This window comes from Macaca nemestrina, chromosome 13 (genome assembly GCF_043159975.1).
Source record: "Macaca nemestrina isolate mMacNem1 chromosome 13, mMacNem.hap1, whole genome shotgun sequence".
Classification (NCBI taxonomy): Eukaryota; Metazoa; Chordata; class Mammalia; order Primates; family Cercopithecidae; genus Macaca; species Macaca nemestrina.
In genome coordinates, this window is record NC_092137.1 from 36,588,099 (window position 1) to 36,610,645 (window position 22,547).

Consider the following 22,547-nt stretch of genomic DNA (forward strand, 5'->3'; position numbering starts at 1 on the left):
GTCAAAGGAGTGAGATAGATTCTTACAGCATGACTAATTAAGGGGAAAGGCATCGTGAAAGGGAAGTGAAGGCCTGATTCACTGGATGGTTCCTTCCCCTGGAATTTTATAGAGGAAATTTAAATCAGTAAACACATTGGAGGAGTCAACATAAAGAATATTTTACCAGGCCCCAAGGGGCAGAAGAAAGGAAACCAAGGAAATGGTCATCAAGAAACATATATAGTTTCGTCCAGTGGTTCTCAAAGTGTAGTCCAGGGATCCCCCTCCCACTCAACTCCTGCCAAGAGGTCCCTGAAATCCTCTCAGGAGTTCATGAGTTCAAAAATGTTTTCCTAACACTACTAAAATACGAGTTGTCTTCTTTACTCTCACTCTCTCATGGCTTACAGTGAAATAGTCCAAATGACAGACTGCATGCAGAAGCACATTTGTGAATCTAGCTGTCTTTCATCAAGCCAGATGTTAATGAGATTGACAAAAATACACAGCAATGATATTTTTTCATGATGTTGTAAAATATTATTTTTCATAAATATATGCTCCTTATAATGAATTTATTTTTGGTATTTTTCATGAATTTATATTTTCAATTGTATCACTTTTAATCTGTAATATAGCAAATATTAAGCTTCTTGGGGTCCTCAATAAATTTTAAGAGTGTCAAGAAATCTTGATGACAAAAAGCTAAGAAATGCCAACAGGCTGAATCATTGAGGGAGCTATGTGCTTCTGCATCCGTCACGTAACTCTATGGAGTTACTGAAAATCTGAGTTCCAAATGTTACCACCTTATAGGACACTGTACAAATATGCCTCGCCTCCTAAACCATCCATCTTCCCTATCTAGCCTTTCCCAGATTTGCAAGGCAGTTTTGCTTCAGCAAGAATCAAATATCTAGTCAGGATACTCTGCTGACGACTCTTCACTTCACTGAAAGCATAACTATTAACTTTGATGGAGGAGGCTAGTTATAAAACAAAAACCTACAGGTAACTATTTTTGTAAACTTTTTTAAACAGATTATCAAACGAGAGAACATCTTAGGCTTCAGAGTATATAATGACAATTATGAGAAACTATTTTCAAATAACCAAGTCAGTTTTTTTAATTATTTCCATAAAATATATTTTCTTTCAAATGTGACAAAGAGAAACGCACTTGTTTTTAAGTACTTAGTCTATGTTACCTGGCTCCATTATCTATGGGCATGTTAAAACTAGATACAAATTCATAAAATCTAAAGCAAGATAAAAAGTTTCAGAATCCACATTATCAGGAAACTAAGACACATTTTATATTTGGAAAGCATATTCCAAAAACACTAGCTTTATGTTCCCAACCAGAAAGCCAATACCTGTCACTAGAAAAAACAAAAGTTGATGCAGTTTCAATTTTATAAGATGGAGATGTAATTTAGGTTTTCTTTATTAAATGGTTGCAGACATTACTGCGCCATCTCAACTACTGATAGCCTGACTACTTGTGAAAGATAGCTTTTGTGCCACCAGAATTCTAGGCTTAGGGGAAATCAGTGAAAATGCAACCATGGGAAGCCAAGGTAACCTGGAAAAACAAAACTAACAGCTGATGCCAGTGAAAGAAGGTAAATCAAGGAACGCAGAACCTCTGTCCTTGCTGCTGAGTCAGTGGCTGTAGCCGACAAGGCCCTACTGTCCCCAGCTCTTTCACTGACAATGAACTAGGGAAGCAACGTGCAGCCTGTACAGTTCAATAGCCTCTTGATCCGTTGGAAAATTACAGAACAAGGAAATCAGAAGGTTCTACAGGAAAAAAAAAAAAAAAAAAACTAAAATCTATGTCTCAGAATGTTCCTCTATCAAACACTTCAGTTGCCAGCAACCCCCACCTCCCCAGCAGTCAGGCAGCACCAATGTTCTCCCTCCACTGCATTTCCAAACTCTCCCTCTCTACTAGCTCCTTCCTGACAGCAACCTGAAATTCTCAAACCCTCAACCTATTTCCTTTCCTGAGGGTTTCCTGAAACAACTCTTCCCAACATCATTTATTCGATCCAGAAGACCACGGCCACTTTTCAGATCTCTGAGACATCCAGGAATCCCTCCTTCCTCCTTGGATTCAGAGACACCACACTCTCCCAGATTTCCCTCACCCCAACCCTCCTGGCTCTGTAGCTGCTTCTTCAAAGAGTCACCACTTTCTTCATTCATCCCTTAAACACCAGTGTTCCCTAGGATCTTGTGCCTTTTTCTTGATTCACCTCTCAGACGCTGCTGTGCCTCGGGATTCTGTCCCTATTTAATTCTCATGCACCCCCTCTGGACATGACCACTCAATAGCTTCAGCTTCTGCTTCCATAAATTGATAGCTCCACTTTACTAAGATCAGTAAAGTGCTAAGAACAGAGACTGGCACATGGCAAAGCTCAGTACATGTTAGCGACCTTTACTGTAATTTCCCTGAGCTTCACTTTGCATGTTTAATGGCCAGCTGGACATCTGTGCCTATTGTATGTTTAAGGGCCTATTGACAAGCCTATGTTCCTGTCTATATTTAATATCAATGTTTCTAAAACTCATATCCAAAACTGAATTCAATGTCCTCTTCCCCACCAAAACACAGACAACAAAATTTAAAAACCGGTTCCTCCTTCCGCATTTTATTCTCCTCTCTCATTCATTTCCTCATTCTTTCAAAAAACATCCTGAGCCAGATACCATTCCAGGTATTAGAGATTCAGACTGAACACATCAGCCAAGGCCCCTCCCACCCTCCTGACCTTACATTCCAGCATAACGGAGGCACAAAAAGTACAACACGTAAATGAACTGAATGCTGCAGATAACTAACACACGCCCTATCCCTAGCTCCAACAAGGCGATTAAAAACTGGATGCCTACTTTCTACTCAGACGTCAGAGAAAAGCTCTCTGAGGAGACGACATCTGAGCTGAAAGATGACTTATACACCCGTCCCAGATGAGCCACAGAGGACACTGGACAAGGGAGATCTTCTCAGAGAACAAAACCAAAAGCAGCCAACCGGGCCAACTCGGGAGTCCACACCACAGCTAGTGTGCAGGAGTCTTGCAATTCTCATTCAACGGGATGGAACACAGTATCTGTGGATATGTCCCTTCTCGCCTCCTTTTTATCAGATTTTATTGCAGCAACCCTGTCTTCTCTCCCCCATTGTGTGCCAATGTGCTGCAGCGGCTGGCTTAACCTTCAGACCATAGGCTTTGTCCAGAGCTGATGGAAAAGAGAGACATCCCCTCATTTGCTGGGCTTGAAGCTAGAAGCAGGCACTGCTGACAAGATTTACATACCTCCCTCTGGGGCAGGGGCGCATGTGCTTTATCTATGCTTGCCCTCCTCGACAATCAATGACCTGACCCTAACTCCCCCCTTCTTTGGCACCCAAACCAATCAACCTCACCAATATCTCTGAAATTCAACTATTTATATTTCCATCCCTACTTTCACTTCCCTGACTCAATCTACATGAAATGGCTGCAACAGCCTCCTAATTAACTTATCTCCAGTTGCCTCCTTCCAATGAGTTCTTCTTGAACCCACTGAAGTACTCTTCCAAAACAGACAAACCGAAACATGAAAACCATTTTTGGTTTTCTACAGCCTTGAAACAAAAACCAGGTGCCTCAGAATGTCGTACAACGCCATCCATTTTCCAGCTTCCACTCTGCAATTTCCATAGCCTCTTCTGGAGTTTCTTGCTCCCTCACCTTCTAGCTTTCACCATAATGAGCAGCCTGCATTTCCCCAAATGTCCCTAACTGTCACCTCCAAGTGGTGGCACACACCATCCCCCCAGCTCTCTGTGCCTGTTCCCTCCTCCTTCTAACTGACATCAGGGTGCAATTCAGCCTTCCCAAACCCATAAACCTAGCTAGGGGTAATAGTAATAATGTATGTCCATCTCGACCACAGAACACAGCCAGGCTCAGAAAACACTACAAACGTGGTAGTTGTTTTGAATATAGCAATTATTACACCCTGTACCTAGGTTTCTCCGTGTTGACACTACTGACATTTCTGGTCAGATCATTCTTGTCACGGGAGTCAGTGCAGTGGGGTGGGATCTCTCCTAGCATCTCCAGTCTCTGTTCACCAGGATGCCAGCAGTACCACCCCCACCCTGCCCCCAGTTGTGACAACAACAAATGTTTTCAGACATTGACTCATGTTCCGTGGGGGGCAAAATTGGCCTGGTTGAGAATCACCGCACTAAAGCACACTGGATGGTTCATCATCTCAAACTGCACCCCATGGGCAGCACATTCCCGGAAAACTGAAATTGATTCGACATCCTTAACACTCATGCTGGGGACACAACTGTGGACCAATTAATGTTTGCCTAATAGTAGTATAAGTAAAGTAATCAAGGTATTTTTAATGGGGAGGTAGAGGGCACAAGATCTAAAGAGAAACAAGAAAGAAAGAAAAAAACAAAAATTCTGGTTAGGTTAATTTTTCATAAATTCAACTCAGTTCTCAAAATCCTTAAGGACAGAAAAAAAAAATGTCAGATACTTCTTTCATATGCTCCAAAAAGCAAAAACCAGACTTCAATATGTAGGCGGCATCTGACTGATAGTCAGTGACCTAACCTGCTAAACGCTACAGCGATTCTTATCAACACCAGTGGGATACTTCCAGATTTCTGTATGAAACCAGGAATCACATCTCAGGCAAAAGTCTTAGAATCAGAAAATTAGTCAGCTTGGACAGAAAAGTGCTGATTTAGAAATCAAAGATCTGGGTTCCTTCCCAGCTTTGCCACTAATTGTGTGACAGGAGGGCAGTCACTTTACTGCTAAGGCCTGTTTCCTCACCTGTAAAACAGCGGATTAAACAATATTAACTTTAAACGTCTTCTTATTGGTAAATCCTATGAGTCTATGAATTCATTCAACCAAAAAGATCCATTATTAAGAAAGCAAATTAAACACACACACACATGCATAGATACACACATGCGTGCGCGCGCACACACACACACACTCTATAGGACTAAATAAATGAGTGCTCCAGAATGGCAGAACTGCACAGCCAGATGATACATTCAGAGTCCAAGGGCTTCATTTTCTTATGAGGAAATGACTACATTCTGAAGGGAGAGACAGGTCTTATGCATCCCTCCATCCCCGCAGCTTGCATAGTGCCTGAGCCATAGCAGGCATTTATAAACGTCTCGTAAGCTGAAGTTGTGACACTCCTAATACCAGAACCCAAGAGCCTTAGAGTCTGTGATCTTTTCACCATATCATGAGGTGTCTTGACTTCTTGCAGGAGAGAAAGAAAAAAAAAAAAAAAGCCCAAAATAAGTTGAATGTGAACAGAATAAAGATGACATGACAGAACATAAAGTTACTTTTCAGAAGAGTGAACAATGGAGTTCTGGAAAAGTCCCCTGAAGAATCTAGTCTAGGAAAGTAACATGAGATTAATGAAATAATATTGTTGGCGCGGTTTGTAAAACATAAAACAATGGAGTGACTAAGAAATCTCAAACCCCTGCCGGGCACGGAGGCTCACGCCTGTAATCCCAGCACTTTGGGAGGCCGAGGTGGGTGGATCACCTGACGTCAGGAGTTTGAGACCAACCTGGCCAACCTGGTGAAACCTTGTCTCTACTAAAAATACAAAAATTAGCCGGACATGGTGGCGGGTGCCTGTAATCCCGGCTACTCGAGAGGCTGAGGCAGAAGAATCACTTGAACCCGGGAGGTGGAGGTTGCAGTGAGCCGAGATCGCACCATTGCACTCCAGCCCAGGCAACAGAGCGAGACTCCGTCTCAAAAAAAAAAGGAAGAAATCTCAAACCTCTAGCTAGGATACTCAAATAGTAGCAAGTAGAAGATCAGTGAACTAGAAGGATAAAGGAAAAGAGAGACCAGGGCAGTGAGACCAGGAAGAAACAGGAAACGAACTGTGTAGAGCATACTGTGCATTCTGTTTTATGGCTGCCCTGTAAATTCCAAAAAATCATACACCCTTTTGGAAGGCAAAATGAATTTTAAAAATATAAAACCTCAGAGGCAGGTTAAATTTACTTTTTCGTAAACGTCACCTCATTTAGAAGCACTAATTTACAACCTTGAGAACAGATGCGGTATTATTAGGTGCTTATGGTGCTTAACTGGGCCAGAGGGAAGATTTTCTCTATGCTTAAATTTTATAAGTAGGAGGACAAGGAGAGGGAGAGACAGAAGGAGTAGGGGAGGAGGGAGAGAGAGTGGGAGGGGGGAAGGGAGGGAAGCATTTCTTTGTTAACATTTCTCAAGGTTAAAGTACCACAGACATATCAAAGCACCAACAGAGCTAAGTCTCAGGGTTATGAGCTGAATGAAATGAAGGACACTAAAGATTTGTTACTAAATAAATAAGTAAATAATTTTTTAAAAGAAAGGAAAAAATGATTTGTTACAGTTTAATTTAAATAACTGCAATAATTCAGTATATCAGAAAACCCAATCCTCCCTCCATTTAATCTACCATTTCCAAGTCTGAAATACAGAATCCCAGTGTTCAAACTCAAAGTGAAGAGCTGGTGAAAATTCTGAATCTAAAGTTACTTTGTAACTGATTCATCCATTTCCCACTACCTCTTTAGGAAGGAGTTAATAGTGCTATAAAATGTCCCTCTCAGAATGGAATTTTTGATAGGAGCCTATTTGTGAGCAGGAAAATGATTAAGCATTGCAGTATTTACTTTATTGTTGCCCTCACTACTGACAAATGCCAAAGTAATGTGTCAAGGACGGAGGAAGAGGGTATTCAATACACAGCTTCAACACCAGTATTTATGCTGAGAATACTCACCACTGCCTCGTGGTTATTTCCTTCCCTGGCTTAAGTATGTATTGAAAGTCTCAAAATCAGTCCTTATCTGGAAACCTTTCTCAGACAAAACCAGGAGCAACAATGTGTAAATAGGATATCGATTTATAAAAATTCACCAACATCTGAAAGACAAAGAAATGGGCCAAGATCCCCAAGGCCCATTTACAACATCCTGGCAAAGCTCAGGAAAGGAAAATTCAAGCCAAGGATCCTTCCATCCACCTCTAAGTAACTCCACAACCTCATTCCAATGCATGCTGGTTCTGTGAGCTAAGGTCCCTGCGAAGCTTTTGTTTACTCATTTATGAAACGGAAATAATAACAGTAATACCTTCTTCACTGGGTTGTTGTGAAGGTTACATGAAATAATCCATGCAAGTACCCAGCAAAGTGCTCAGCAAATATCAATATTCAAAAAAGTATTGGCTATAATTCCTGAAAATAAAAAGGCTAGAATAATATTTTAGACACAACTCCCAAAGAGAAATAACCACACCTTTCTACTTTTCTCCAGAACAGCAAAAACAGCATTTCAAGTTCTTCTAATATAAATAAAACTGCAGCTGAGAAATAAATCCCTGATTATAGTTCCTAGCTGATAGGACTGAAAACAACATAAAGAAGAGACATTACTATCTATGACTAAGTACAGAATCAGCAAAAAAGTTTAAACAGAAAACAAGTTAACAAATAATTCCGTCTTTCTGAACAATAAAAAGAAAAGAGCTGGAGAACACTATGCTACATTAAAGTGAACAAGAATCAGATACAGTGCTGTAGTTTGTTAGTTCTTCTCTGGTATCCTAAACATATCAGCTTATTCTACACACAGCATATTCACCAGTTCAACCAACTTCACAGAAAGCAACATCCAAGACAGGGAAAGCAAGACAAACAAAGGGCCCAGGAAATTTACACTATTCCTGCTACCAAACTTGTTTCTCAGCCTCACCTGACACCAACTGGTACAGATTTCTAACTGGCCAGGAAATCATTTAAAAATCTCAATATCAAAGCTCAATGTCAGAAAAAAGGTTTGAAAAAGCAATCAAGGAATGCTTTTCATCTATTTCTGACTGTTACTCTAATCTACTCTTACTTCATTAATATTCTTTATACTCAGGAGGTTCAAATGAAAGCAAAATTAAAACATAATTATTGTTCCTTATAAATCACGTCATTTTCAATAGCTTGAATATGATTTTCAAACATTAATTTATAAAATAGGTTTAATTTTTAATAAAATAATCAAAACATGAGGAAACAAGTGTAGAAAATTTAGAGTAAAAATATTCAAATAGTTATTAAGGTGTAAAAGTAATATCTTGTTTTAACACTTCAAATAATTTTAATGTGAATTATAAAGCAGTTATAAAAGCAAATTCTACCAAAAATATTTTTTTAAAAAAACAGATCTAAGTAAATTAGAAAATATACATCATACCTAAGCAGATACACACTTGAAAATCTTCAATATTAAACACCTATTATATAAGTTTATTTTTATGGCAGAAAAAATTTAATACAAAGATCTTCAAAATTAACATTAAATAATTTTTTATATTTGAAGATTTTTTTTAAATTTTTATGTAACTTAATATTCATGTGGAAACTAAATTAATTTTTGCCAAATATTTTCAAAGCCACTAAAACTAGAATAATTGATCTTGGCAATTTTAGAAATTCCTTCCTGAAACTTATAAATACTCTAAGTACAGTCATGTGCTGCTTAAAAACGAGGATACATTCTAAGAAATGAGTCAGGCAACTTGGTCGTTGTATAGACCATCACAGAGTGTACTTACACAAACCTACATAATTGTATAGCCTACTCCATACCTAGGCTACATGGTACAGCCTATTGCTCCTAGGCTACAAACCGACACAGCCTGTTACTATACTGAATAACACAGACAACAGTAACACAATGGTAAGTATTTGTGTATCTAAATGTAGATAAACATAGAAAAAGTACAGCAAAAATACAGCATTCTAATCCTGACTCCATCATCTATCTACACGCAGTCCATGACTGACTGAAATATCACTATGTGGCACACAAGACTGTATACGAGAAGAACGCAACTTCCTGGCAGATTACAGCTTTTATGTGAACTTGTGTATATTAACAATGGCCTCTCTAAGACGTAAAGAAGTCAAGAATGGACTCCTGATTTTTTACTACATTAACTGCTTGGTCATGAAAGTTCACCCTTACCAGCCTACCACCAAAAACCACTGCAGAAAACAAAGAGTAGATGAGAAAAACATATCAAAAACTGATGATGACATATTTCTCTAGGTAATATTATTTTTCATAAAACAAATGTGTTCCACATCTAAAGTCATTCATAATTCATAGCTTTGAATTATTAAAATAACCATTATATATTCAAGTTTCTCTCCACCCTACAATGACCTTCCATCATGCTAATAGTAATTTTTAGTAAATGCTTTGCACTAAAGAAAATGCAGCAAGATACTATCAAATATCACCAACAAATTATTGTTAAAATATGTCAATATTTACATTCAAGAATGTATATCAGAGCCAGGCACGGTGGCTCACGCGTGTAATCCCAGCACTTTGGGAGGCCGAGGTGGGTGGATCGCTTGAGGCCAGTCGTTCAAGACCATCCTGGCCAACTTGGTGAAATCCCATCTCTACTAAAATACAAAAATTAGCCAGGTGTGGTGGCAGGCGCCTGTAATCCCAGCTACTCGGGAGGCTGAGGTAGGAGAATCACTTGAACCCGGGAGGTAGAGGCTGCAGTGGTCCCAGATGGCACCACTGCACTCCAGCCTGGGCGACAGAGTGAGACCCTGTCTCAAAAGAAAAAAAAAAAATGTGTATCAAGTAGAATTTAGTATCTCAAGCACCACTGCTTAAATAAAGGGGAAAAAGGCTGGACACTGTCACTCACTTCTATAATCCCAGCACTTTGGGAGGCCAAGGCAGGTGGATCACCTGAGATCAGGAGTTCGAGACACGCCTGGCCAACATGGTCAAACCCCATCTCTACCAAAAAAAAAAAAAAATGCAAAAATTAGCCGGGCGGGGTGGCCCGTGCGTGTAATCCCAGCTACTCGGGAGGCTGAGGCAGGAGAATCGCTGGAAGTCGGGAGGCGGAGGTTGCAGTGAGCCAAGATCACGCCACTGCACTCCATCCTGAGCAGCTAAGTGAGACTCCATCTCAAAAAAAAAAAAAAAAAAGATAAAGGGGAAAAAAAGTGCCTTTTCCACTTCTCCTCTAACCTTCTTTTAAAATCACATTTTATCACTGTGTATAATACAGGATCTCCAAGGGACTGCCAACATTTTTACTCCTTTTGTTTGTCTCCACATCTAGAGAACACTGGTCTACCTGCTCGCTCTCTTCACCTAGCTACCGGGATTCAGACACAAAGCACAGAGGTCAGCTGTTAGGCAAGAAGCTGCCACACGGAGCTTGGAGACTGGCTAGCCAAGATGTCACTATCTGGGGGCAAAGCTCAGGCTGCTGCTGAAGGGGCTCCAAGAAAAGGAACAACTCAACATAATCTCATGATAAAACAAGGCAACCTTTTAAATACAAATTTCAGACACATTACAGTACTCTTTTTAGCTATGCAAACTCACGTAACTGGAGTTCATAACTTTTTTTCTCTACTTTTTAATTGTACTAAGTCTAAATCAGAGATTGGCAAACTTTTTCTGTAAAGAGCCAGGCATTAATTATTTTAGGCTTTGTAAGCCACACAGTCTCCATGGCAACCACTCAACTCCGTCCATATAGCACCAAAGCTGCTACAGATGATAGATAAATGAACGAACATAGCTGTGTTTCAATAAAACAATATTCATAAAACAGGTGAAGGGTTGATTTAGCCCTTGGGCAGCAGTCTGCTTTGACAATCCCTGGTCTAGATCGTCTGAGCAAATGTGCTGTTAAAAAATTCCAAATTAAAAAGAAGGGGGAAAAAGCCAGGACCATGTTGTTTTAAACAGAAGCCCTAAATAAAGGCTATCAGTCATATTATAACATGAGCTGAGTCACAAAAACGAAGCAATGTATCTGTGAAAGAAAATATATACAAGAAAGAGTGTGTATCATCTAAGCCCTAGCTCTCCCCTATCCTTAAGCAATTCTCTCCCTAACCCCCAAAAAGCAATAAATTAGGGTAATGTGATTCTTTCTACAGTTTTTTCTTTTCTCTGCTACGATTAGTCACTGATTGCTAATATCCCAAAAGTTGTCAGTATAAACTTTTTCAGGGTTGACTGAAGCAGTCATGCATTTTTTACAGTGGTGAGTGTAACACACTAGAAATTCTCTCTTGAAAGTTCAATGTGATTACGGCAAACAGAAAAGACTATTGATTCCTATCTTCTCAACAAGACTTAGCATAAGCAACCTTACATGTGACAGTCAAGTCAAAGATTTGTTACTAGATGCTCAGAGAGTAAGTATTCCATTTTCATACATATAAGTTTACTAAGTTATGATGCTAAGCAGGTAGGCCATAATGCCCAGATAACTTCAGATAACACTAGATGAATAGCAACTACTAAATTACAACATAACCTGGTGTTGTTCGACCTATTCTTGTATTCATGAGAACTGCTACTGAAACTCAATGACCTGTGAATGTTTGATATAACAGAAGCCTGGCTCCCCCAATAAAAATCCCCAATAGAACAATAATAATTCAAATACTACAAATCTAAATCCTCCGGGATTCAATCTCCTGTACGCTGAAGTTTCAATTCAACAAACATGCATTAAGTGATGTGCAAAGAACAAGAAATGAGGTGAGGAGCTGGGAAAGCAGTGTGAATGAGCCTTTAAAGAGCTTGCACTCTGTTAGAAGAGAGGTTTAAGCCAATGATTACAACACAGTGTGGTGCTTCAATATCAAAAGTATGTGTACCCTCACAAATAAATATGAAAACATCTCATAATAAGCATATAAACATAATAGGCAACTCATAAAAGAATACAAATGGTCAATAGATCAAACCCATTGTTTGCCTATGCAATCGGTGTATATTAAAAAGCACATAATATCCACCGTTGGTGGGAGGTGTGGGAAAATGGCCATTCTTATGCTCTTACTGGACCACATTTCTACAGAATAATTTGAAAAGCTGGTCATTTAAAGCCGTTTAAAACTGTATATTCTTTGACTTGGAAATTCTATCGGTTTCAGTGAGTGGATAAACTAGTTTTGCTAACCAAAGGAAAATAATTCAGTTTTAGGAAAATGGTAACTTTGGTTTAACAGTATAAATTTCAGACTCCTACAAGATATCCAAAGGGAATTGTCTAGGAGGCAGTTGGACATATATAATAATTAGCATTTACTCATGGTGTTTGCTATGTTTGCTAATCTTACATAATTTCATTTAATCTCTCCAAAATTCAAAGCCGTCTGTATAACATTGGCAGGACCAAGATTCAAACACAGCTCTTAACCCAAAGTTCTTAGTCAATATTCGATTCATGGTCCATGGGTTTGACACCTGGCAGAAAGGTCCAAGATAGAAATATACATTTGCAAGTTTATCTTTCGTTCACTCATTCATTCAGCAGAAATTTATTAGGTACCTAAGGTTGGATCTAAGAATACCAAGAAAGTAAAGTTAACTTTCTTATCCTTAGGGACACAAAACAGAGATAGGCATGAAAACAAAAAACTGCAGTATGATATGACAGTGATAATAGAAATACTGAAGAGGAATACTACTAACCCCCTTTAAAAGAGAGAGTAGTCAACTCTGCATCAGAGACAGAGTCATCAAGGAAGGTTCTAAGAAAGGAAGACAATGCTTGGCCATGATTTTGAAGGATGAGTGGAAAAAAAAAAATCCCCCAAGTGGACAGAAGAAGAAAGTAAGGAATGTGATTCCAGAAGAAGAACACTGAGTATAAAGAAGCGTCACCCAAAACAGCACGGTCAGTACAAAGAAATACATGTAAATCACCACACTGATAAATGGACAGTGCCCTTTAACCGCTCTCTAACCCCCATCCTCTGCTCCTCCAGATGCTGCAAAAAAGGACAGAGGAACTATAAAGCCTGCCATTCTCTTGAATTGCATTTCCCAAAGAGGTCCACTCCTCTAACCTCCCCTCCCAACTGAGAATTGCAAAGGGACTAGGCAGCCTCCCTTGTCAATGAGAAGCAGTGGTGTAGCGACACTCTCCAAAACAGCTTCCCAACAGCATCCCTATCTACCGCCTCACCCAGCCTTTGGTTTTCTTCATGGTCTTTATTTACCACTAAAATTCCATCATCTATTCATTCTTTTCCTTGTTTATTGCCTTTCTCCGTCATTAGACTATTCATTAGACTATAAGCTCCAGGAAGGCCTGGGATGGGCCTTGTCTATTCTATTCTATTCACCACTGTGGTTTTCTTTGTTTTTTTGCTTTTTGTTTGAGACCGGGTCTTTTGAGACAGGGTCAGGCTGTAAGTGGAATGGTGTGACGATGACCCACTGCAGCCTCAACCTCCTGGGCTCAAGCAATCCTCTCGCCTCAGACCCCCAAGAAGTTGGGACTACAGGTGCTTGCCACCACACTTGGCTAATTTTATAATTTTTATTTTGTAAAGACAAGGTCTCACTATATTGCCCAGTCTGGTCTCAAACTCCTGGGTTCAAGGGATCCTCCCACCTCAGCCTCTCAAAGTGCAAGAATTATCATCATGAGTCATCCTGCCCACTGTATCCTGAAGAACACTTGCCGCAGGAAGACACTCCACAAATCCTTGCTGAATGAATGAGTGCTGTTTTACCTCACCCAACATACAGCATTATGATTATTTTAAACCTAAAACTCCAATCAAAATAATATTTCACTTTTATCAGGTAATACTTTCTGGAACATTTCACATATTTTCACGGTCTAATGAAATTTTCTAATGCTCTAAATAGCATCCCTATGCCCTCTATTTTCTTTTTCACCACAACAAATATTTAAAACAAAATCTGTCTCCAAAATTAACAATTAAGAAGTTTAACTCTGCTCTATACACACAGCAATATTTCATGAGAGTATCTTTGGACCAAAGAGAACAAGGTAACAATTTTAGATAAAGTGGTATGCCAACTACAAACTGATGTACCGCTTCAGTGAAACATACATCAAGAAAAACAGAAGGAAGTTATTCTATACTTAACAAAAAACTCCAAGTCCTGCTAATAAAACAAAAATATCTCAGGTAGGAAAAAAAAAATGACTGATGTTATTTAAAAAACAGATAACACATGACAATGCTAAGGAGGTCACCATTTTTTAGGAATTAGTATCACTGATAATAGTAAATTCATAGAGACCAGGTCTTGCGAAGACTGTATGTGATATAAAATGCTTGGTAAAATGTTTGGCAAGCTCCTGGAATGTGTTTATCCAACTGGCCATTTCACTTTGGGTTTATTCTGAGCAACTTTCAGGCTACTTGTGTCACAGATAGGATGGTCTTTCCCTGGTATTTTAGGCTTTTTTTTTATTTTGAGACAGAGTCTTGTTCTGTTGCCCAGGCTGGAGTGCAGTGGAGCAATCTCGGCTCACTGCAACCTCTGCCTCCTGGGTTCAAGCGATTCTCATGCCTTAGCCTCCTGAGTAGCTGGGATTACAGGCATGCACTATCACACCCAGCTAATTTTTGTATTTTTTAGTAGAGACGGAGTTTCGCCAGGTTGATCCACCCACCTCGGCCTTCCAAAGTGCCGGGATTACAAGGCGTGAGCCACCGCGCCCAGCCACATTTTAGGCTTTAAAAGGATACAGGAAACTAGTACTGCAAGCTTAGCCGTGCCATTATTGAACTGATTAAAATTTTTGACACAAATTGTAAATCAGGCAAAATGCAACTTCAAAGGTTCAAATATTATGAAAAATATTTACTGTTACTATGAATCTATTTCAAGACCAATGAAGGCTGAAGTAAGACCTAACTGTTGCCTTGCCAAATCCTTTCTCAATATAAATGCCATGTAAAATTACACAATGGATTTACTCTAACCCTTTTTACATGGGAGTTACAAAAAGAAGCCTTTAAACCCCTCTAGGGATAAATTTACTTTTCTCAGCCAAGTGTTAACAGCAATAAATGGAGGATTTACATGTAATCCCTAAAAGCAAATAGGCAGAAATTACCAACCATGCTATGACTTTTTAACTAAGCATTTTATTTAATCCCACTTATATAACAGGACAATTTAAAGGGTGCCAGTTCTAAAAATATGAGATGCAAATGCAAAATAGTGTCCCTAATATTTTAAAGCAAATTTTCTAGGATTGTATATTCAAACAAATGTGGGCTGGTTTTGGGTTTTTTTCAGAGTACTCACTAGGAATGACTAAATAAACACCTATTCAATCAACACTGCCATTTCTTAAAAATAAGATATCTGAAAACTTTTTTCAAAGTCAATGTATAAGTGATATCCTTTCAAAATAGATACAAATGAACATTAAACTAAAAAAAATGGATTTATTCAAAGGCTAATAACAGTATAATAAATGAGCCACATGGTAAGAGTCTCTTTGTGTTAACTGCTCATTGGTGGCCCACCATCCTAGAACTGTATTTCCAGGATTCCATCAGCATCTGGTTAATGAGATCTATTTCTCTGGTAAGTATTCTTTAGATAAATCAGACTTTATCAAAAACAGAATTCATATTATTGCAAACCATAATAGCTAGTTTGTGATTTGTAAGACCATGTTATTGATATCACAAATCTAAAAGAGATGTTCCATTGAGAAAAAGAGATCCCTTTACCCAACCATTATACTCTAAAAATAAAACCAACATTTCTTCACACACAAACAAAATCAAGGTAGAAATATACAAGACTTCGACACAAAAAAATCTTATCAAAAGGGTCAGCGTTTTACGTTCTAAACTTGTTTTCACCGGTAACAGTCTAGTCTGCCAAATAGTAGGCCAAATGGCTGAAGTCACTTACCTTCTTGTATTCCAACCTCGCTGAAAAATCAGGAGAAACCTGTTTACAAACAATCTGTGCCTTGAGCAGAGTTCTGCTACCTCTAAATAAACCCCTTTTAATTTCTGATCACACGACTCATAAGAGTTCAGCAAAAATAAGAAAAAAAAATTACTTGCCAAATACACATAACCACTCTTCACATTCTGATGTAGTAAAAATGGTCACTTGCTAAAGCTTCTTTTCAAGACATTCTCCTTTTTTGCCCCCTCTTCCTTCCACTTACTTCCCTGCTAAAGATTTCAGTATTATTCAGATAACCAGTACACTTTAGTCAAGAAAACGGCTTTCTGAAGAAACTGAGCACAGTGGTACTCTGGAATAAAATCCCCCTGGGCTCTGAGTAGAAGTGCAACACTCCTGCCCATGTACAACCTGTCGCACCTGCCACCAGCCCGGAAGGCCGGGACTACCACGGAACCTGTTTCCAGCGTTCGACGCCTCCTGCAAAACACCACTTACTGTGCCAGGCATATGACTTCTCTCATTCTTCCCATTCTGAGAGCTGCCATTTTTTAGCTTCTTTTTCTTTTTTGCTGTTTCTTTGTGCTCTTTCTGTTTGTTTTGCACTTCAATAAGAACAGAAATAAAGCTGTTTTTCACTTCCTTTTCAAACTCCAGTTCATCTCGTAAAGCCAACTGCTGCACCAGCTCCTCAGAGTACTCCTTAATGGCAGTCTCAATTTCTTCTAGGATTTCATTTAACTCAGACACTGAGAGCCTTTTCACTCCTAGGACCAAAAACAAAATACAGCAGATATTAAGGCAAAAGCGTTTCAAGGAAGCAAAACAGAGCAGTCACTAGGAGTAACTAAATAAACACCTATGTAATCAATGCCAAAGAGCAAAAATTATATTCCAAGCAATTAAACTGACTGTGTGTGATCTTCTCAGAATTCTAAAATTTCTGGAGGGCAGGTCTGAGTAGTGGTAAGTGGGCAGGTGAGTCACTTCTCAGCCTGCTGGGAAGAAAGTCTAACGAAAGTTTTTACTTGTGCAAATAAATCATTCCATGAATAATACTTCAGTCAAGACTGTGAAGGCTTGTACATGGAAAAGAACAAACACAAAAGCAGAGGGAAAGTACAGAATCCACCTGCTGACAAGAAACTGCAAGCCGTTCAGCAGGGTTCTGGGATATCTCTGAACAGGAAAGGAGTTGATCTGAAAGAATTAAATTAAATACATACTTAATGACATACACCCCAATCTGTGAATTTTGTTGAAAATTGGTGATATGGTTTGTATCTGTGTCCCCACTCAAATCTCATATTGAAATGTAATCCCCAATGTTGGAGGTGGGGCTTGCTGGGAGGTCATTGGATCATGAGAGCAATTTCTAACAGTTTAGTACCATTCCCCTGGTGCTGTTCTCATAACAGAATTCTCATGCGACCTGGTTGTTTAAAAGTGTGTGGCACCTCCACCAGGCCCCCTTCCTCCTGCTCCAGCCATGTGAAGATGCCTGCTCCGGCTTTGCCTCCTACCATGAGTAAAAGCTCCCTGAGGCCTCCCCAGAAGCAGATGCTGCCAGGCTTCCTGTACAGCCTGCGGAACCATTAGCCAATTAAACCTCTTTTCCTATAAATTACCCAGTTTTAGGCATTTCTTTGTAGCAGTGCGAGAATGGACTAAAACAACTGGGAAGACAAAGGGGAACAATATTCCCCGAAACCCCATTTCAGTCTTTTCTCAGCACTTCTCCCCATGTGAGAGAGAGGACACTGTTAAAGTCCCAACCCACAGGGCCTCAGAATGTGGAGAGGGGGTCTTTGAAGAGGTAAATTAAGGTTAAATGAGGGCATTAGGATGGGCCCTAACCCAGTATGACCGGTATTCTTATAAAATAGGGTGACCAGAACACAGAAGAAAGACCATGTGAAGACATAGGGAGAAGGCAGCCATCTGCATGTCATGGAGAGAGGCCTCTGAAAAAAACCAAACCTGCCAACACCTTGATCTCAGACTTCTGGCCTCCAGAACTGTAAGAATATAAATTCCTGTGGTTTAAGCCACCCACCCTGTGGTACTTCGTTCTGGCAGCCCTAGCGAACCAATACAGATTTCAGTATCTGTATCAAGTATCAGGACTGTATTTGGGAGTCAGGACCTTAATGCCATTTAGCCCGTATCTACAGAAGCATGGTCAAATCAGACCATCTGAAAGACTTTGGTCTGTCTGACCATCTGTATGTTGAAGCCATACAACCAACATTCTTTAGGTAACTAAGCTTCAGACTGGGCATGCCATAAAGATAAAACTAGGTGACAACACGGGTTGAGCAGATACAGACTCTGTCACTGCCTACTCAAGGAGGAGACCAGTCATATGGCAATGATTAGATACACACCTTCCTTCCAACCGGTCTCAGGCTCTTCACAGGCTGGTTATAGTTATTCAGAAATTTTTCATGAAAATCAACTGCAGAGTTTCTAGAATTAATTATTCTCATATACGTCAAACAGATCCATGGTTCCCAAAATTCTTCACAGTAACACATAAGACTATTTGTATAGACAGGAATTGCATTTGACAAAGAATTACTGAATATCTATTCTACACTTCAAATATGATGGGGTTTGGTATAGACTCAATTGTGTCCTCTCCAGATTCATGTGTTGATGTCCTAACCCCTACTACCTCAGAATGTTACAGTATTTGGAGATATGGTCTTTAATGACATTAAAATAAGGTCATTAGGATAGACTCTATACAGTATGATTGCTGTCCTTATAAAAGGAAATTTGGGGCCGGGCATGGTGGCTCATGCCTGTAATGGCAGCACTTTGGAAGGCTGAGGCAGGTGGATCATGAGGTCAGGAGTTCGAGACCAGCCTGGCCAACATGGCAAAACTCCATCTCTACTAAAAATATAAAAATTAGCCGGGTGTGGTGGTAGGCACCTGTAATCCTAGCTACTAGAGAGGCTGACACAGGACAACTGCTTGAACCCAGGAAGCAGAGGTTACAGTGAGCCAAGATCACGCCACTTCATTCCAGCTTGGGCCAAAAAGTGAAACTGCATCTCAAGAACAACAACAAAAAAGCAAATCTGGACACAGACACAAACAGAAGGAGGATTAAATCAAAGCTTTCTGGAGATGATCATACTATACATTTGATATAGACAAAAAGCACAGAAATCATTGATTTAAGCAGGCTCCCTTACTCTCTTCATAACTGCTGGTACTAGACCTCTTAAGAGTTTGAATTTCCTGGGAAAGCATTGAAAGCCGATCTGACTGTGTAGGGGTTTCATCATCTTCTGGGTCCGGTGATTCCTGCATCATTTCTTCAATTTCTTCAATAACCTTCGAAAACATACATACCACTGTTAATCAAATAAACAAAAGGAAAATGATCTAGCTGGAACACGGTGCTCACCTAAGGCACCCAGAGCAGAAATGCACTGAATTCTCCATTAACCAATGATGTTCAGGTGTGGATGCTCTGAATAATCAAAATTTTGATTGTAGGAGTGAACATGGTTTATCAAGAAAAAATTACAATATACTAAACACAAACCTAAATAGAGTTGGATTTACTATGTCCATCATGGTTCAGAAGGCCCTAACATGTCTTGCAAAGTCTAGGAAATCGTGCTACAAACACATAATAATTTACTTCAGACACGCCAGAACCAGATCATAATCGTTAGAAGAAAGCAAATAACAGAAAATTTACCGTAGACATACAAGTGCTCAATTTAAACGTATCTCATCAAAAATTCTGACATAAAATTTAGAAAATACAATAGTACAAAAAAAGTATATATAAATGGGAAATGACCTCCACCACAGCAAAATATTCTTTCAACAGCAGAAAAATAATTTTATATATTAATTCAATGAAAAATAAAGGGATTTTTTGAATTACTTAAAAAGTAGAAGTCCAAAGAGAAAAATGCTGTGAAAAGCAGAAAAACTTCAGAAACACAATCTGCCTTGAAACAATGATCTACTGTCTAGTACAGTGCTGCTCAAATCTTACGACAGTATCTTGCCCTGTTCCAGATTCTAAAAGTTGAGAAGGATATAGAACTCAGCGAAAATGTAAAGGAAAGCCAGGAAAATTACTCAACAGTTAGAAAAAAGGAGATAAAGTTACAAAAAAAAAAAAAAATTAAATACAATTAAATGAAAGAGTAAGACATCATGAGCATATTTACCATGCTTCATGAATTAAAAGTTTAACAGGTAACATTTCCATCAAGGAAAAATAAAGGCAAATCTGAAGGAGATGGGATTATGTTAATTAAATAAGAGTCTCCAAAACAGGCAATATAATATGGCACAATGAGCCACTCAAGGATCCTACAGAATCTGTTATTCTAGCTCTGAAAAACAGGGAGAGTTTATGGTATTAGGCAGGTCAGTGAGGGGACAATGAATTCTCAAGGTCGTGTCTATCCCTAGATTACCCTCTACCTCAAAACAACCCTCCAACCTACTATTACCTTGCTTTTTTAAGCACCACATTCTTTCCAGGCCTAGAACAATTCAACCACAAATGTGACTACGGAGGATCCAAATAACACAATTTTAATGTAAATTTTTAATGTACTCCTCCCAAGCTTGCCATAATGTATCTCCTTACTGACCTTGTCTTTCCAGCCTAAAAATAGAGTGTGGTAGAATTCACAGTCCAAGTAGCCATGGAACATTTTATTTCAGGAAGAAGTTCTGGCATCACATTTCAACAATACAACAGAGGTGGGAAGAGTATTCAGAAAATGAGAATGCTGATTCGACTGGTTTTAAGTGAATACGGGGTTGACCTTACTAGCACATTCCACGGGAATAATGCTCACTTCTTTCTGGGGCACACAGTATGTTACTTTAATACATGCGAATGCTTTTTACCCAGGGTTTCGAAGATACTAAACAATTTCTACACAGATACTTGACAGTTTGTCCATGTTTGGGTAAATCTAAAGGAACAAGGAAATTCACAATATTTTTCTGGTTTGGGGTTAAGCAATAACCTTTCCTTGGTACCTTGCTATACTCTTCAACAAGGCCTATGTTGGAAATCTTCCCAACTCACATAATCCCTTCTGCTTCAGGTCACAAATACTTATTTTTCTCTGTGGAAGAGTTAACTACTAAGCCTGTATAACCAGAAAAAAAATAGGAAAGATAAGTAAACCAACAGCCATCATTTACTGTCATAAGAAGAAGCCATTTTTCAGCTCTAGAGTCTCCTTTCCTTGCGTTGCTGAGTATCTCCTCTATACCTGGTCTGCCGTGAAGAGGGGCTCATCACTAACACAGGAGACGATGATTGAGTGCATATCCAGCTGTTCTCTCAGCTCTTCATCATCTGACGTATCAAAGAGCAAACTGTCACTTACCTAAAAACAAAAATACCCACCATTAAAAGCAGGACATCCTGATCAAAACAAAGTTAACAGCTCTGAGTAAAAGAGGCTGCAGAGAAAAGCAACTACTGAGAGCTTTCCCTCGAGAGGGAGAAATTATTACAATCACCCTGTACCAGGCAATGAGTACATATTCATCTTGAACAGAAATGAGAAGAATGTAGAATAAATATGAAATCGCTAGGACGCTGCATAAGGCTGCTATAAAAGCTGACAGATATGCAGAAAAAATACGGTATTCGTTAGCAAGTCATAGGGAATTCACAGTGAATAGAAGGGAGAATATGGGTAGGTTTAGCAATAAACAGTAAGACTGGTAGACGTTAACATTCTAAAGAAAACATAAAAGTTAGTTACTTCAAACTAACTTCTAATATTTGAGTAAAAGATGATCAACTCCCTGAAAGGAAGGATCTGTCCATGAGCGTCACACTTAGCCCTTCCAATTGCACATTTCTTCTTAACAAAAACTAATAACCCTAGGCTCCAAGAACATCTTTAAACCTAACTGAGCTGGTGATTCACCACTCACCTCCTCACCATCTTCCACCCTGCTCTGTGCTCCAGGAGGTATGGAGGACATCAAAGGATGCCCTTGCTATCTGGCTTCCAGGTGGGTTCAACCCTACTGGCAGACACTGGGAGACAGGAGGGTGGGATGGTGAGGGCTGGGCATGTATTCTGCTGTCTTCCTCCCTGTCAGACTATCATTTGTTGACTATGGCTCTTCACCAAAGCCATAGCTCTCGTTAGCAGACTTCTCCAACACAGCCCATCTCAACAGTTTCTGGTAATCTCTCCCCCTCCTTACCTCTTCACGTCCAGGACAGCTAAAGTACCAGTTTCTGTTGCCAGCCTGGGGGACTGCACCACATCTAGTTAGTTTCCCTTAACTCTGCCCACACCAATATAAACAGCCCCCTTAATAATGACTTAGAGTTTAGTACCAGTACTGATTGTAAAAACTTGGCCTGAAAACACTCAGTAGATTAAAATGAACAAGTGAACATCTGTCTATCATCTACCTATCTGTTACAACATGACCATTCAGGTGCTGAATGGAACTGAACTTAGAACTCTATTCCTCAGGAAGGATTAGCACACACTGAGTTTCCAAAGAATAAATGGGCAACAAGGATTACATTAGAAGCCACCATGTCATTCTATTACATAGTGTATAACTAAAATGATAAACTTTTACCTGGCAAAATTATTTACCCATGCAAAGGATATATATCTAAAGCCGAGGACACAATGGAGTGGATGTAGGTCCCTAGTGCTTCCCTAGTTCTTCATAACATGAGCATCTGGAGTCTGCA

The 22,547-nt window shown here is 39.4% G+C and overlaps 1 protein-coding gene across 9 annotated transcripts in view; it reads right to left on the reverse strand.

Annotated features, from left to right (window-relative positions):
* LOC105464835 (fasciculation and elongation protein zeta 2) overlaps positions 1–22,547 on the reverse strand; it is an 82,452-nt gene that overhangs the window by 47,943 nt on the left and 11,962 nt on the right. For all 9 annotated transcript variants that reach the window (XR_011611612.1, XR_011611614.1, XR_011611613.1 and 6 more), the window contains exons 3-5: positions 21,085–21,201; positions 19,018–19,159; positions 16,310–16,578 (exon numbers count right to left, since the gene is read on the reverse strand). Coding sequence is in view for 5 of the 9 variants with exons in the window: in XM_071076511.1 (XP_070932612.1) it covers positions 16,310–16,578; positions 19,018–19,159; positions 21,085–21,201 (528 nt within the window). In the remaining 4 variants the exon portion in view is untranslated. The remainder of the gene's footprint in view (positions 1–16,309; positions 16,579–19,017; positions 19,160–21,084; positions 21,202–22,547) is intronic.